This window comes from Populus alba, chromosome 4, assembly GCF_005239225.2.
Source record: "Populus alba chromosome 4, ASM523922v2, whole genome shotgun sequence".
In the NCBI taxonomy this organism is placed as follows: domain Eukaryota; kingdom Viridiplantae; phylum Streptophyta; class Magnoliopsida; order Malpighiales; family Salicaceae; genus Populus; species Populus alba.
In genome coordinates this window covers 18,170,066-18,187,849 of record NC_133287.1, presented here as the reverse complement: position 1 = coordinate 18,187,849, position 17,784 = coordinate 18,170,066, and the positions used below count along the sequence as shown (strand labels likewise).

At 34.3% G+C, this 17,784-nt stretch overlaps 3 protein-coding genes across 5 annotated transcripts; 1 reads left to right on the top strand and 2 right to left on the bottom strand.

Moving 5' to 3' along the window:
* Positions 1 to 71: 71 nt before the first annotated feature.
* LOC118040472 (uncharacterized) lies at positions 72 to 4,066 on the top strand. 3 transcript variants are annotated; one of them, XM_035047428.2, is made up of 8 exons: positions 75 to 421; positions 861 to 1,066; positions 1,145 to 1,601; positions 1,710 to 1,914; positions 2,381 to 2,488; positions 2,583 to 2,726; positions 2,805 to 2,874; positions 3,549 to 4,066. In XM_035047428.2, the coding sequence occupies exons 1-8, from the start codon at positions 192 to 194 to the stop codon at positions 3,626 to 3,628; spliced, it is 1,500 nt and encodes a 499-aa protein (XP_034903319.1). In that variant the 5' UTR covers positions 75 to 191; the 3' UTR covers positions 3,629 to 4,066. The 3 variants fall into 3 exon arrangements, with proteins under 3 accessions (XP_034903318.1, XP_034903319.1, XP_034903320.1); XM_035047427.2 differs by lacking the exon at positions 3,549 to 4,066 and having other exon boundaries at positions 72 to 421; positions 2,805 to 3,232; XM_035047429.2 differs by lacking the exon at positions 3,549 to 4,066 and having other exon boundaries at positions 188 to 421; positions 893 to 1,066; positions 2,805 to 3,232.
* A 6,692-nt stretch (positions 4,067 to 10,758) lies between these two features.
* Positions 10,759 to 12,095, bottom strand: LOC118040477 (uncharacterized). The gene has a single exon (XM_035047438.2). The coding sequence runs from the start codon at positions 11,902 to 11,904 to the stop codon at positions 10,948 to 10,950; it is 957 nt and encodes a 318-aa protein (XP_034903329.1). The 5' UTR covers positions 11,905 to 12,095; the 3' UTR covers positions 10,759 to 10,947.
* A 2,405-nt stretch (positions 12,096 to 14,500) lies between these two features.
* LOC118040467 (pentatricopeptide repeat-containing protein At2g21090) lies at positions 14,501 to 16,667 on the bottom strand. Its single transcript, XM_035047419.2, is given in 9 exon segments — positions 14,501 to 14,816; positions 14,818 to 14,898; positions 14,901 to 15,153; positions 15,155 to 15,380; positions 15,383 to 15,696; positions 15,698 to 15,839; positions 15,842 to 15,970; positions 15,973 to 16,286; positions 16,288 to 16,667. Coding segments are annotated over 9 exon segments (1,764 nt in total). The 5' UTR covers positions 16,530 to 16,667; the 3' UTR covers positions 14,501 to 14,753.
* Between the last annotated feature and the right edge of the window lie 1,117 nt (positions 16,668 to 17,784).

Genomic DNA, 17,784 nt, shown 5'->3' with positions numbered 1-17,784 from the left:
CAAGATGTGCCAAGAGCCCAAACCCACAAAGCCCAAGATGAACCAATCCAGTCCATCATAAAAGACACGTCGTCGACGAGAAGAACTATCCCTGAATAACTATCCCTCACCTTTCTCTGTAAATAGTTCAGGTTTTGCTTCTTCCATTCTCTCTGCTCTCTAGAATTCAAAGAAAAAAAGAAAAGAAAAGAATGCCAAGCAAGAAAAACAAGAGAAAGAGACCCGAACGACCCACCATCCACCCCAAAAACAAATACTCCGATAACCCACCTGATTTTTCTCTCTTAGCTTCTCTCTACCCGTCTCTCAAGCCTTTTGTTTTTTACTCTCGCGATGGTCGACCTCGAATTGACTGGACCGATTTCAACTCGACCCGAGAACTCACCCGGGTCCTGCTTCTCCATGATCATGGCCTCAACTGGTAACAATCATTTCGACTCTTTTAACTATATAAACGATGTTTTGTTAAGTTTAAGCAAGACCCATGTAGTGAAAACTGTGGAAGTTAGAATCTTTAGGTTCTTTTGTTATCAATCAGCTATAAAGATTGAAACGTTTTTGTGAATTTTAATGTTGTTTTTTCATATGTTTTTGGTCTATGAGATTGCTTGGAGCTGGGGGTTAAACTCTCTAGGTGCATTTTTATGTTACTTTGTTGTAAATGAGTATGAAGACTTAGTCTTTTGTGTGTGTGTGTGTGTGTGACTGTTATGGTTGTTTTTTAAGGTTAGTTTGGTCTATGAGGTTGGTTGTAGTTCGGTTTGTGTAGCATTGTTGTTTCTTTTTTTATGGTTTATGGGGTTACTTGTATTTGTTGGGTTTTTGTAAATTAAATGTCTTTTGTCAATTGAGCATTCTAGGTGGATTCCTGATGGCCAGTTATGCCCTACAGTGCCAAATAGATCGAACTACATTCATTGGATCGAGGATCTTTTGTCATCGGATATCATTCCAAAGAATAACAACAATGGTGATATTGTGAGAGGTTTTGATGTAGGCACTGGAGCTAACTGCATTTACCCTCTACTTGGTGCCTCTCTTCTTGGATGGACTTTTGTCGGGTCAGGTAGCTTTTCTTTGGGTCATTTATGGATCAGTGTTGCTCATAATTTGTTTTATAAAATGTTGGTGATTCTGGTTGCAGATGTGACTGATGTAGCAGTGGAGTGGGCAGAGAAAAATGTTAAATGTAATCAACATATATCAGAACTAATCAAAATCAGAAAGGTCACAGATTGTCAAGGCGCCATTTCTATTGAAGATTCAAATTGTGGAAAGTCGGTCAATTGTGAAAATAAAATGGATGGAAATGCGACTGTGGTCGAGGAGGCAGAGCGTTTGCCCTCATCTTCTTTTGATCCTCCATTGGATATGAATAAGAAGTATTCTGGACCACCTTTACTTCTTGGTGTAGTCAGAGATGGTGAGAAGTTTGATTTCTGCATGTGTAATCCCCCATTTTTTGAGACCATGGAGGAAGCAGGACTGAATCCCAAAACTGCTTGTGGTGGGACTCCTGAGGAGATGGTTTGCCCTGGTGGAGAGAAGGCTTTTATCACTCGTATAATTGAAGATAGTGTAGTGTTGAAGGAGTCCTTTTGGTAACTTTTCTCGCCTGTTACATTTGCTATTATTGATATCCAACATGTCTGGCCATCTGGGTACTCAGTTCTGGAATATTGGTCTTTATGCTTATCTTTTGTTTGAAGGTGGTTTACTTCAATGGTTGGAAGGAAAGTGAACCTCAAATTCCTTACCTCAAAGCTTCGGGAAGTTGGAGTCACTATAGTGAAGACCACTGAATTTGTCCAAGGGCAAACATGTCGGTGGGGGCTTGCTTGGTCTTTTGTGCCTCCTGTCAGGAAAATAATATCTCCTCTGGTGCAGAAGAATAGCCTATCTTTCACTCTTGAGGTATGGATATGTCCCTCTCAATTTAACTCTCTTGTAAATTTGTCTCTAAAATTATTTATTCATTACTCCAACTATACCTGAAGCAACAGGGAGGCATGGATCTTTCTCATGGCATATACTCAGTCAGCCACACTTGTTGTTCTTATCCCCCTTAAAGTCTGAACTTGTCCAGGCATGCACGCACATTGTATGAATTTGCATATAGATGCATATGTCCCTTTGCTTATACAGTTTTAGAGTTTGAACACTAGAATCCTTCCTTCTCTTTTGGTGCTATCATTGCTGTGCGATGACAGAATGGACCATTTTCTGAATAAAAGTGGCAGCATTGGCTACCAGATATACTAATTTATCCAAGCTTGCAAAAGAAATCAGTGCAGCATGACTTTCAAAATTTTATACTAATACCATGTGATCTGTTAGTTTTGTACTAATGCATCTCAAGTGGATTTTGACTGCCTAGCAGGGTCTTCAACGGCAATTCAGTGCCTTTCATGTATTACAATCTATTGAGTCCTTTTTCTGCCTTGGGGGTGCATCCTGCAAATTGAATGCCTCTTCATTTGTTGTTGATGTAAGAACCATTATTCTTGGGTTACGTAGTTCTCTGTCTATGCTGTTTATCATATTTCTGTGTCCTTACATGCTGTACTATCTCATTTCACTAGATCACTGCCTCAAATGACGAGTGCAAAGCAATCCTGAGGGACGAGGCAAAGCATCCCAATGGAGCCGCCACTTGCAACCCTTTGGAGGCATCCCATAGTTCAAGTTATTTGCACCCTTCAAATAACTTATCTTTTTGCATTTCGGTATGCTCACCTCCTTACCTGGCTTTAATAGAACAGACATTAATAAATTTATACATGACTGCCTTGTGTTCCTGCCAGGTGTTTCAGCAAATCCCAGGCACCCTTTTGGTGAAAGCATCATTACAGCATAGAGATGGCCCAGTCCCAGGTTTTAGGCTAGCACTCCTTTTGTGTCTTTTTGTCAAATATACTAGGAGTAACCCCACTAATTTGATATTTACGACACAAATTAGTCTTCAGATCCTACTTTCAAACTTTGTTAAATTGGTGTTACTTTATGTTAAGTTCTTGTGTTGTTTTTGGCACTAGTATTCTAATTGATAATCCAGAAATTGGAGGAAACTCCAAGACATAAGTTTTATAGAGAAAAGGCTACTCTCAGCTGAATGTGGTCTGTTTCAGCCATGTATAGTCATTTGGAGATTCAATGAACTCAGTACCCCATGTATGGTTTCTTGATAGGTTACCACCATGAAATTTTTAAGATAAGATGATTAATTGTGAAAGTTAGTACCTGAGGGCTTATAAACTAGATAAATAAGAACTGACATCCACCATTATGCATCCAATCTTTATAGTTGCAATTGCGGTAACCTATTGAGATGAATAGTGAAACATATGAGTTGCGAGTTCATCAAATCTCTGCAGACTCGTGCATGGTTGAATTACACAAAATTTAGTCAGGACTCGCCTTTTCTCCTGCAAAACTCATGTCAATGCTTCCTGAAATTATTGGATTTTGAATGAGAATACTCCTGCAAAAGATTGTTGTTTTCAAATTTTCATAACTGATATATTAAATTCTCGGGCTTTCTTTTACAGGAGTGTTCTCATTGATAATCCAACAATTGGAGAAAACTTTGAGATGCAAGTTTTGTAGGGAAAAGGCCACTCACAACTAAATTGCATCCGATTCAGCCTTCTACAAGTTTTCAGAGATGGGATGAACTTGAATCTTATATATGGTGTCTTGACAGTTTTCCACCATGAAACAGTGGATTTTAGTTCGTACGTGTCTAGTTCAGAGGTTCATACAGCTGAATTGTATACCGTAGGTTTGACTAGCTCTTTTACTGCGTTGTAATGTGGTGTGTGTATGTACATCATTTTCCTGTAGCGTCTGTATCCCTGAATTTCTTTTACTTTTGTTTTTTAGTCCTGTTGCAAAATTCTCTTTTCACTACTTTGTTATGTGCTAGATCTTCGAGTTTAGTTGTTGGGATGTAGCTGGTTTTTGCTTCTTTTTTACCCTGTACAATTGTGCCTTGGTTTATTCTCTTTATTAACAATTTCCTTAAGGATATTGGTTTGAGCTTTACAAGTGAAATTGATTCTTATTATTATCCATTGCAACTAGTAAAAAAAAAAAAAAAAAAGGGGAGAGAGGAAAAGAAAATAAAAACGATAATATCATCGCCATGTGATACATGATGGCTTGTCTTTTCGGCATTCCAATGAGAGGTCTATTGTCAATTAGTAGAGGAAAGAAAGACGTGGGTGCAGGAGAGGAAAAAAAATTTTTTTTATAAAAAAAATAGCACAGTAAACATAAAAATTCAGTGAAATAACATCATTTAAAAAAGATTTGATAAAATAAACATAGCATAGTAAATATTGCTATTAGAAAACACACAACATGGTTAAATTTCATGTTTTTGAAATGTGATAATTTAAAATGTTGTATTTTTGAAGAGTGACATCCATTAAAATTTATATTCTCCAGATCAAAGAACACACATACATTATCTCTCTCTATAAAAAAATTGACCGATACCTTTAGTTTCTCTAAAAAAACCCCATTAAACACTTCTATTTTCCCTTTAAAAAAGATAAAAAATCAAGCTTATGTTTTGATATTTTGTGTTAAAAATCCATCGTTACCTTTGTTGTTGCAACAGCCGCCCCGATCTTTTTACTTGTCCTACAAGCAAGGTACATATTCTACATAGCTATGAATTTGTGTTTGGTTTGGTTTGGTTGAAATGAAATAATTGTTTAGATTGAATTTAAGGTTTATGGTGAATTTAAGATTTGTTGAATTAATGTTAAGTTAGTTAAGATTATCATAAATTAGAGTTGATTTGAACATGAAAATAAATTGAATCAATTATTTCAATTAATTATGTATTGTGTATAATTGATATTAAGATGTTGAATCAAGGATTTTGTGTGTATTGTTGGGAATTTGATATGAAGTTTGCCAATTGAGATAGGGGTAATGCAATTTAGTTAAAATTATGTCTAATTAACTAAAATTTAAAATCCAAATTGTTTTTCTTTTTTTATAAAATCTCTTATAACATATTTATTTTATATCATTGTGATGGTATTATTATTCATGATGTGAACAATAGTATCACATATAATAACGAGAGCAATTTGTTGTTAAATGGTAATTTAAGCATGTCATATGCTTAAATGAAATAAACCATTTGTTATAGACTTGGGTGAAACTAAAATGAAATTGATGTTGAAATAACTTTGAGGTGTCAGATTGGTGAATATCAATATTATCTTGTACTAGTTGTGTGTAATGGTAGTTTTAAGACAACAATTGATTCTTTCATCTAAAGTGGTTTGAATATGATGGTATTGTATATGGTTAGTCGAAAAAAAATTTTGTGTCTCATCCTAACTTCTGCTAGTCCTTCAAATTCAATTAGTAGAACTCAAGATATTTTACTGTTGGATGATTTATTGTAAATGATAGATGATATTATATTTGATAAATCTATTTGCTGATTAACATAGATTTGACTATTTCAAGTCTAGTGACAAAAAAAGATGATGATACGTTAGACTCGAATGTGATGGTGAATGTTGATGATTATGATGATATTGATGATGAAATCATACATCTTGTTCTTGAATTTGGAGATGCTTCTGGGTTTAGTTTTGTTGTTTCTAATGATTCGATACTTATTCATATATGTATGCCAGAAAGGTCTAATTTGGAGGTTAGACAAATATTCAGTAGTAAAAATGAGTTGATTAATGTAGTTAAATGATGACACACAATACACATTCAGTTCAATACTGAATCCAATGGTCGAACTCCATATTTGTTAAATTACAATGTGTGCAAGCACCTGAATGTAAATGATATTTATATGGGGGCGTGTAAAAGACTGAATTCATTTGAGGTAGCAAAGTTAAAAAAGAATACACATTTGTTTTGACCCTTGTCAAAAAAAACCACCATCAACTTTATGTAATTTTTATTGTTAATGTTATATCAACCATCGTGATAAATAAGCTTTCAATGATGGTTGCAAGCATACATGATGAAATAAAATTGTATTACAAGTATAAAATTTCATATGACAAAGTATAAGTTGCAAAATAGAAGGTGATTGGACATCTTTTTGGTTCATATGAGGAGTCTTTTGAAAAATCACCTAGGTTGTTATTGACAATTAAATGAATTAAGTCCTGGAATAGTTGTTGATTTGATGCCCATAAGAAATCTTGATGATAGTATAATGGTTTTTTGAAGAGTTTTTTTAGTCATTTAGACCTTCTATTAAAGGTTTCAAACACTGTAACTCACCCATAAGTATTGATGACACATATTTTTATCGACGATATGATGAGAAGTTATTGATTGCAATTGCTTTTGATGCAAATAATGAGTTATTCCCCTTGGCTTTTGTAATTATTGATGAAGAAAATTATTTTAATTGAAGATGGTTTTTGCTTTGTATATAAAGATACGTTATTGGTAATAAAACAAGTATTTGTATAATATCATATAGACATGTAAGCATCAAGAATGGTGTAGAAGAAGTTTGGTATGGACCTATAGGATACCATTGGTATTGTGCCAGATATTTTGTTAGCAACTTCAACTATAAATTCAAAGACCCAACTATGAAAAAAGAATTGACGAGGATGTGTTATGAGTCTTCAAGATGCAAATCTGATTTATGGTATGAAAGAATGTGTAAGCTGGACCCAACATATAAAGAATGGTTTGAATGAGAACCAAAGGAAAAATAGGCTTTATGTTATGATGGCGGTCACCAGTGTTGTAATATGACAACTAATCTTTTAGAATCTTTTAATCATGTTCTAAAAGATTCTTATGCAATGTCTATTTCAACTCTAGTGTAATTAACATTTTATAGGTGTAATAGTTATTGGATTAAGCGGAGACGTGGTAAAATTTGGCCCCCAACAATTCAGATTGAGTTGATAATGAGTAGAGATAGATCAAGGGATCATACTGCAATGTTATTTGACTCTGAGCAACATGTATTTTAGGTCAACACCCCTATTAAACCGGGTGTTGTAAAAGATGTTAAACAAACAATTAGTTTGAATGATAGAACATATATATGTGGTAAATAACATGCATTTTAATGTCAATGTTCACATGTTCTTGCATATTATGATGAGAATCACTTAAACTTCTTCACAGAATTTGTTAATGATCATTATGAGATTCAAAGTTATAGATCAGCATATGACATGTCATTCTATTCATTACTAGACGAGCTAGAATGGAGTCATTACAATGAACCTTAAGTTGAAACAGACTCATCTAGATGGAAGTTAGCGTGTGGTCGATGAATTTCTACTCGTTTGCACAACAAGATAGATGTAAGAGAAGGTCATGCACATTATAGGTGTGACATATGCAATGACATAGGTTATAATAGAGAAACGTGTTCTAATCGAAAATGTATGTATGGCAATATAATTATATGCAAAATATGATATGATATGATATATTGCTATATTTTTTTTAAGCATATTAAACTTATCTAATTTCACATTAATTATAGATATTATTACTTAGATTGTCACGCACTCAAGGTGGTGGATCGTCTACCCATGTTGAGCTTCTTCATTTGGATGATGATATTTCTGGGCATCATGACTATGAGCAAGGAGACCATGATTATGATCATGGAAAGCATTAGTCACAATCCATGCTTATCAGTCTCGCCGACATTTCTATCTTGTGAGGATCGATATCAATCGAATAACATATTCGCTATTATTGTAAGTATATTTAATTTTAATATATTTTTAATTTAATTATCATTAAAAGTATTATATATGTTGAGCGTCCTCATTTAACATCAATCGGAGGACGTGACTGTTTTGTTTAGACTACTTGTTGATGGATGGATAATCACATCTACTGGCGCTCATAATCGGATTGTGTTATACGAATGATTATTTGGATTGACACCCTCTCCTTCTTAATTGAAAAGGGATAACATACATCTTAAATTGATTAAGAAGATATTAACGACATCACCAACTGATGCTGACGATGATATCTTACGGAGATACAAATTAAATCATGATTTGAATGATATTTGAATGTGTTGATTATTTTTTAAGTTTGTGTGAACTATTATGATAATTTTAATGTGTTGTGTAGGTATGCCAAAGCATATATATTGCATTTATTTGGCAATGTATTATTCATGGGTCTTGTAGTGAGAGATGTGCCATTAATTTATCTAATGCTTCTAGATGACTTTGATGTCATTTCCACATATAGCTGGAGATATGTTGTCTTAGTATGCTAGTACAAACATCTATGTTTGACATACATGAAGAAGGTCAAACAATTTAAGGGATGTTTGCTACTTCTTCAGGTATGAATCGAAAAATTTGATTATAGTATTAACATTCAATATTTATCCTTAACAATAAATAATCAACTTGTTTTTATTTAATAATAGTTTTATTCTTGTGAGCATCTTTATGTTGGTCGACTATAAATACCGAGATTATTGTCAATGATCTAGACTATAATGGTTACATTATAGCTTCTACTAGGATGTTGGTATTGCAAAGTTATTTTGTAATGTTAATGCAAATTTGTATTGTCTAATTGTAACTTTTAAAAATGCAATTAAAATTACATGTATTTGTAATGTTGGGTGGTGTGCTGATAGAATATTTGAAAATAACCCAAAAAGTGTTAGAATTTTATCAAAGTGAGTTAGATAGACAACATGCTATCCAAATATTTTCTGAACTATTTGTTAAATAAAGAAATTAACTTCACCGAATTATTGTTGTTTAATATTTAAGAAACTTATATTCTACAGGTTATGTGGATGCTTTATTTGGATGAAAGACTGACAGTTGCTCTAATTGTTTACATTAACATGATAGATAAATGGACATCAATTGTCTAGCAAATATTTTTTTTAAGATGATTGAATTATATTACTTAGATCAAGTAATGCGATAATTTGGCTGTAAATAGCACATTTTAGTTGATATCGATATGAGTGATGTTTTGCAGGTCATAACTCATCGGAGTATTACGATTGGTTAACTTGTCATGAAGCTTATGTATCACAATGGGATGCACAGAGGAACATGATATTTAGAGAGATGCGTCTTGTGGAGATGAAGAGTATTTGATTTGGTACATGAGTATCACATGTCGGGTCATTATTCCGGATATCGAGTAGGTTCCTCCAATTAGATACATGTAGTACGGGCAACATGCACAACGAATTCAAAATCACGTAAGTAATCAAGTCTTTTATAATTAATATATGTTATAAATATTGAGTTTTATGTATTGATCTTTTAATTTATCGTGAGTGTTTTATTAATATTAGGTTGGTTTTTTGCTACAGGAAAGTCGAGAGACGACATTTGTGCTTCGTAATATTGACAAAGAAAATAAAAGTTACATGTATGCTTCCTAGTGGTTAATTGTTTGCCACACTAGACTTTATACTTTTGGAGAAAAGTTAACTCTTGATGATGTCATGATAGATGATGAGGCCGCTCAGGCAGGTGCTGTATCTGGATCTAGTTGTGTTATTAATGAGCTTAGATCATCAAGTAGACGATGTAGATAAATAGATAAGTTATGTTTATATATTTTAGGGTTTCAATAACTAGAATATTGTATTATTGAAGTATTTCAGATTTATTTTACATGTAAATATTTTTTTTTTCATTTCTGAAGTTACTTGTGATTATGATAAGTGAGAATTTGTTGAGTTTGACAATAATTTATAGAGTTTGGTAGTTGTAGTTCTATACAAGTTTTTTAAAACGAGATAAAATTTTGGGTATAGTTTATATATATGTGAAACATTGTTAAAATTATAAAAATTCGTACTCTCTAAAATCATTAACTAAATTAAAAGTAAGATTAACAAAATAAATAATAAACCTCATAAAAAATATTTTTGTTGTTGGATTTAGATATTAGGGGATTTATTGTTGGGAGGGGCAACAACCTTACTATCAATTCTTTAGCTTAATTGATTGATCAATTCATATAAAAACTATGATTTTTATTAATTTTTTTGTTCAAATATATTTTATACTTCAAATATTCGTTCAAATGATATTATTAGTTTACATGCACATGGAAATGCAAGTCAATAGCATGTACCACCTTCTGGAGAAGGTTTTTTTTTTTTAAACAATTACGGTCTTTTCTGATAAATTCTCATAAAATGAAATCAAATTTTTTTTTTTCTCAGGTTTTTAGGCCAACCAGATGTGGATTATTCATGAGAAGTTTTTCTTTTTAGCAATTTGAGCTTAGATAAGAACATGTGATGATAACAAGTGGAGCAACGAAGCCTGCCCATCTCTTTTCAGCAAATTGAGCTTAGATAAGACCGGCTTGGTATGTGAACCACCATTATCTTATTTAGTTATAATAGCTTTTTTCCTTGTTTGATTTGAAAATCCCTTATTTTTAATATTTTTTTTAATAATAGTAGGTATTTGAAACTGGATTATGTATATATCGAAATAATTTCTTGATGTTTTGAAATTAATAATTATATAAGTTTTTAATAATTTTAAAATTTATAATACTCAAACTAACTTATTTTTAAAAAATAAATTTAAAATCAAATAATTAGATTATTATATATATCTTATCAAGTTAGTTTCTACATGTAAAGATGTGATGGGGCAATATCAAAGGCTGAATTCATCAAATCGCAACAGTAAGAAGGCAGGTTTTAAAAGGTAAAAGTGCAATGCTGGAAAGAACAAAAACAAATGTGTGCCAATCAGAATCTTCCAACACCAACATACAAATCCTTTATACATCACAAACAAATAATTTAGCATACATACAGACAAATGAACAGTCTTCCCCATTAAGGATAATGGGGCAAATCTTCAACCCAGAAACTAATCACATGAGATAATGGCTCACAATAAAAATCTCTAAACTGAGAACAAGAACTCCGGAAGATTAGACAAATTAAGCCTTCCCTTCAACCCTTGCCTGTGTTAATCCAACACACGCTTCAACAAAATCCTCATCAATGAAATCTGTAGAGAAGATCTGCAACTTATCAGCACAGCCCTTTGAGAAGCACTGTGTTATGAACAGCCTAGCATATCCATGAATCCGGTTTGTCACAGGTTTAACACACACAATTGGATTATCTGCTTGTGGTGTAACAGTATTTTCCACTCTGTAAAAGAATTTCCTTGACGATACTGGTGGTTGCTCACTTAAATGCTTCATGTTACTTTCAAATTTGGTTGATGGCAGATCTGTGTCAGTCCAGTTATCTTTCAAATATCCGGCGCTCCACAGCGAGCTTCCGTGTTTCGGAGCTGGTGATTTCCTTGGCTTCCATACACAAATTACCCTCTTTGGCAACAATTCTGCAATTGTCTTGCCAAAAACATTATCATCTTGATGGATCAGATATTCTCCAAGTTGTTCTTCCAAGTACTTGTCAAATTCTGGAGGATCATCATGACCAAACTCCGTCCTGATCTCAAGAATTACGATCTCTGAATGAGTTTCTGACAAGAATTTCTTGAGTTCTTGGATAACAACATCAACACTATATGTTGTCAAGATTCCATGGCAGACGCGACGATCTTCCTGAACCCTAACATCAAGAACTCTGGTGCCTACACAAAGCTGACGGTAGATGGACAAAGACTGGCATTGAGCGAAAGGTCGAGTAATCATTGGGATGCCAATCTTATTGGTAGCAGAATCATGGGTCCCAGGCCATACAATTTGGTTTATGTGAAGCTTCTCTGGGCTGAGCCCAGCCATCCAATTCTTCCTGTCAGAAGGGCGATAATCAGAACCAGGATACGTTTCTCCAGAGCTCCCTCCAAGATCAACTAGAGCTTTCTTCTCTGTTGAGATTGCTTTACGCTTTTCCAACTGTTTAGAGACCTGAGAACCCATTTTTTCTTATGTCAGGAAGAAGAAGATGAAGAACGTTGAGTTCTTCTTTTTCCTTGCCTTTTCTGGTTGTAGGTAGGTGGGCAGGCTTTATTGCACAGAAAAAGAATTGGTCTGTGGGTTTTAATACACAGTATCGTAACGTTAATTGGAAGTAATTACTATACAGTAAATACTTCTGAGATTATAAAAAGAGATTAGAAAGATCATTTCTTTCCCTCCACAGAATTTTTTTTTTTTTTTTTTCCCGCAATAATCTTGATTATGACAAGGACATGCTTTGTTTCTTTCGGTCTAGCTGGTTGCCTTGCTTGCATTATTGGTGTAGAGTTATAATCGAGATAAGTTTCTTTGGTCCACATTTGTGGCTGTCCAAAATGATTACGAGGCTTGTTGGTTCTGTGCAGCTTCGCCCGCCTGCCTTACGCAAAACATGTGCCAAATCCACCATGGTAGTAAAGGTTTTGCCCTTGATAAACTGCAACATGGCAGCAAAAACTACAGCTCCTTTCACATGGTTATTTACCCTAATGAACTTTTCAAACTGTGGTTCAACCACTTAATCATGTCCATAATTCAAGGTAATTGTCCTCTTCCATGACCTTTATAAAAGATGGAGTGGGCCATCTCTTGATTAAAAATCATGGATAAAGGTCTTCCCCATTAAAAAAACTCATGGATCAAGGTCTCCTTAATCAATCAATAGCTGTTTTCTTCACTTTTTTTCCAGCAACTTCTTCACATTGATGCCACCAAGTATTGCACCTCATCAATGATGCCCATACCTAAGTATCTTCTCATTGACCAGTTAACACTTGGCTGGACAGAGATCAAGCAACCAGATAGCTACAAGTTACAACAACTGCAAAAAGAAAAGAAACAGTCGATGAAGGAATAAAAAACTAACATGTGTTATGCAGGAAAAAACCCATAAAACAGATACCAGCTCCCGAGCCCACATGGTGATAATAGTAAACGAGCTGAAAGGCATCCTTGAGATAACTGGATAGGGTTGATTTCTTCCAGTGGTACCATTTCACGTTTAAATTCCAATATATATTAAGAAAAGATACGTAAATGCATTAACATGCGATCAATTCACTTAGAAGATGATTAGAGAAGGGCGAAATCTCGATACATGAAAACTCACAAAAGATGTCTCGAATATTATTAAAAAATAAATAAATAATAAGGACTCGAAAGTCTATCTCGAGACTTAAGTGGTCCTCAAGAGATGATGATTAATGTCTCTACTCGAATAGATAAGCAAGAAATTTCCGTGGACCTCGAACCTTGAGGTTTAATGGAGCCCGCCATGTGCATTTAGTATCCAGGGACCAAGCCACAATGATTCAAAGGCAGTCATAAGACGCAAGCTCCCTCCTACCTCAGTAGAAAATGGTTAATCTCGTGTCTGAATTGGAGATGTGGAACATGACTGCGAGGGCCAAAGGCAGGCAGCATCCATTGAATCATGTTTTTTTTTCCTAGTTATAAAGACGAAGCTCCCCTCGTAAGATAGTAGGGATATGAGTACCAGTCGAACCACAACCTCATTGGCATCCATTGAATCATGTTACTGCGGATATAAAATGCAAAAATCATGATTTCACACACATTCATCATGAAAGAGAACTCTTGCATTGCAGCGAGGACATCACTAGGCAATGGACTTCATGGAAATCAAACGCAATGTAAGATAGTTCAGACGTATTTCTAAGAAATCAAGAAAGGTAAGTGGTCAGTGTTTGAAGTTATGTACAGCAATAATTAGGCGTGATATCTAACTTGTTCTTCCTCCTCTTCCGTCTTCAAGGTCAATTCCACTGACCTAACTTCTGTAGTTCCTTTGAAAATCAATCGATGAAATATTGATGAACTTGCCAGAAAATAACAGGACAGAAAAACAGTGATGATTTCACTCAAGCAATAAGAACATCTAAAATCGAGAAAATGCCGACTGATGAAGCAGCTAAGAGAATGAAAAGGTCGAGAATTGATCAGTTGCAAAACAAATATAGTATCTCCTTAACACCACCTATTTTCAATAACAAGGCCAAGAGTGCACTTAAGGATTTCCTTTACAAGCTTTATGTACCAAGGCTGCGACGCAGATGAGTTGGCTCTGCTCCCATTGAAGACCAACTAATGGCAAAAACCAGGAACAGGTAAACCCGGCCAACTACCTGAACTTAACTATGATAGTGATTACGTATGAACATGTTCTGTTATCTGGATATATGCTTTAAACATGCATGATTCGATATGGATCGTATCAGATATCTGGAGTCCTTAACCACAGCCCCAACACATTCTACATACTTCATGATGGACTGATGAATTGAGCTGAGCTAATAATAACTTTCGTGATATCAGAGGTTTCACAAGAGAAAATACCTGCAACCTATATGTGTTTATTCAATCAAGGCATTAAAAGCCTCCATAGCCACAACGCGCAGACAATTATTCTACGTTACAAAAGTAATCAAATACCACAACATGGAAAACGATTGCAAACAATTATCTCTGTATCAGTTTTATTTGAGACGCTGTTATTCAAAACAATGATTTTTCTATCTAATTACTGAAAGAAATTCCGCAGATGTAACGATGTGGAGATTCAATTCTATGAGATGTGAAACAGAAATACAACTTTCTATGAGTAGAAAAAAAATGTTACGAGTTTGGGAAAATTGTTCAAAAAATACTACTTATGTAGGTATCCCTCAATATTGCCTGGCAGAAGTAACGATGAAAAACTTCTACCTTTCAGCAATAGGTGATGAAACTTCCTCTTCCATCCAGCCAACTACTTGTTCCAAGAATGAATATATTACTTCTTTCAAAGGGTGTTACCTATCCGAGGCAGTGAAAGCATGCACTTTATTTTCAATCTCTATCCGACTAAGAGCTCGGCTCCTTTCTTCCATGTCTCTCAATCATAAGCTGCCTGACCTTCTCTACCAAGTCCCATCTCCCAAGGTCAGCATATACACTTGAATACTTGATAGCAGTATATAAGCTGCAGGGGACTGTGGCTTCAACTCTATACGTTGTTCAGCTACTTTTTTCCCAAACTCCATGTTCCCATGGATTCCACAAACGCTAATTAAAGCATTCCAAATCTGTTCATTGATCTTGCAGTGCATGTTCTCAAGTTGGCCCGTCAACTTGTCAAAATGCCACGCCTGACCCAAGAGATCAATCAAGCGAGCATAATGTTCCTGATCGGGAAAAAAAATTACCCCCGATTATGGATTCAAGTAACCTGAGCCCTTCCTCCACAAGACCTGCATGACAGCATGCATTGAGAATGACAACCAATGTTATCTTATCTGGTCTTAATCCATTTCCCATCATGTCATCAAACATCTGAATAGCTTCTTCACCGTGATCATGTTGTGCCAAGGCATAAATCATGGGGTTCCACAAGACAACACCTTGCTTATTGCCCATAAGATAAAAAAAACCAGCCCGCAACTTCCACATTTGGAATGCATGTCAATGAGAGAACTCACAACAATTGTATTAGGTCTAAATTTTTTTCTTATCAAGTAACCATCAATGTGCTTACCAAGCTTAACCGAAGCTAAACTGGCACAAGCGCAAAGACTGCTAATAAAAGCAAATTGATTCCGTCTAGTGCCTAACACCATCATATTCGTAAACAACTCAGGTGTCGTATACACTAAACCATGCCTAACATACCCAGAGATCAAAGTGCGCGCGACTGAATTCTTGTTAGGCATCAAATCGAACAATTCCCTAGCCACCACCATGTTCCGCATTGTGCATACCCAAAACCATCGTTGTCCATGCAATAACATCCTTCACATTCATCCCATCAAACAACCTCGTCGCATCACTCATCTCTCCACATTTTGCGTATGCATCAGCAACCAAGCTTGGAATCACCATCTTACACAAAAATCCAGCGGCCCATGACCCTGTTTAACAAGTACCAATTCCTAAAACTTAACATAAACACTCAATAACCCCGCAAAATACTCATTATAACCAATCCCTAATCTCCTTAACTCCTTATAAAACCTTAAACCTTCACGAAAAAACCGGCTTTGCCCTACCCAATAACCATAGTATTCCAGGAAACAACATCTCTCTTAGGCATTTTATCAAACAACTTCCTAGCTCGATTTGTCATGCCTGATTTAGCATACCCAGAAAGCATATTATTTCAATAGTACAAGTTTCTCGCGGTCATCTCATCAAACAACTTATAAGCACTAACATGGCCACCGCATGGTACATGCATATGAATCAAATTATTGTATAAAAACGAACTGGGTCTTTTTAGTCCAATTAGTTTCAAATGAATATGAACCCATTTCCCTAATTTAAGAGACTTGCAATTTGCACATTGTTGTATAAGGTAAATGAATGCCTTTGCATGATAAAATCTGAAGAGAAGAGACTGCTTGTGTGAGCTGGGATTGATTGGAGATGTTAGCGAAGGGTTGGGTTATGCAAGGAAGGTTTTTAGCGATGTAACGTGTGGTGGGATTTGAGTGAAGTTCTGAGAGACTGGAGAGTTTTTGTGGAGGAGGGAGGAAGGGCGTTGGAGAGAGGGAACCAATGCGAGGGTGGGCAAACGATGCGTCGCTCTTCATTGGTGGTGGTTGGCCTTTACGTCCAGTAAAATGTGTAGTGGGGTCAGGGGTGGATGGTGGGCGGAAGGCGGAGGGTTGGGGCCTTTCTGGCGGCCTGGTTGGTGGGGACCCATTGGTGTCTTACCATTGTTTTTCACAGAAGAGGGAAACCAATCTCTCTCACAATTTTGCAATTTTATTTGGAATAAGGACAGTTCTAATATAATCTTCCGTGGAAATAAATAAATAAGCTAAATTTATTAATGTAGTTCAATGAGTATTTATTTGAATATGTTATAGAGTATTGATATTGTTAAGCTTTACTCAAAATTTGTCCGACCCAAAATATATATTTATATTATATAAATATAATTGTAGAATATTTAAATTTTTTTAATACAATATAATATATACATATCTTAATATTAACAAAAAAACATATATATATATGTGTGAATAATATTTATTATTTTATCATTTAATATACTTATATATACTTCAAATATATGTATTAACTATTTTTATTAATTAATAAATAATAGTAGATAATGAATACTCAAAATAATTATTAGTTTATAAATATTTATATTTTTTACTTGAAAATAATATATATATATATATATATATATATATATATATATATATATATATATATATATATATATAAATTCAACCCATGAATACCAATTCCAATGCTCAAAGATTATCTGGTAACTTATTTTTCGAATTCTAAGTAAAAGCATCATGTTAAGGTGGGTGCTCACAGGAAGTGATAACATTGTGACTACAACTCTTAATTTTATATTCGAGCTTTCTAATAGGTAGAGCAGTTAATCATAATAAATTTATATATTTTCAAAATTAAAATATATATTAACAAAAAAAAATTAAAAGAGAAGTAGTTTTTGTTGTACCCTTCTTGTAAAATATTATTTATTAAAATAGTACTTTTTTTGTTTTTTTTTTTCAATTAATATTGTTTTCTTTTAATATTTAATTTATTTTTCATTGGGTTATCTTGCTCGTATAATGCGAACCGCGAGTTTAGCGAATTAACATGATTGACTTGTTTTTTAAAAAAAAAATTAATTTTTTTTTCAATCTTGCCTTTTAATATTGGGTTGAATCAATGTTTTTTTTTAAAAAACCCTTTAATATTGAGTTTGTTTTTTTTTATTGAGTTATCTTAATCTCATGACACAGGTCGTGGATTTAACCTGTTAACCCGATTGATTTGTGTTTTTTTTTTTTATTATTTAATTAACTTATTTTCCCT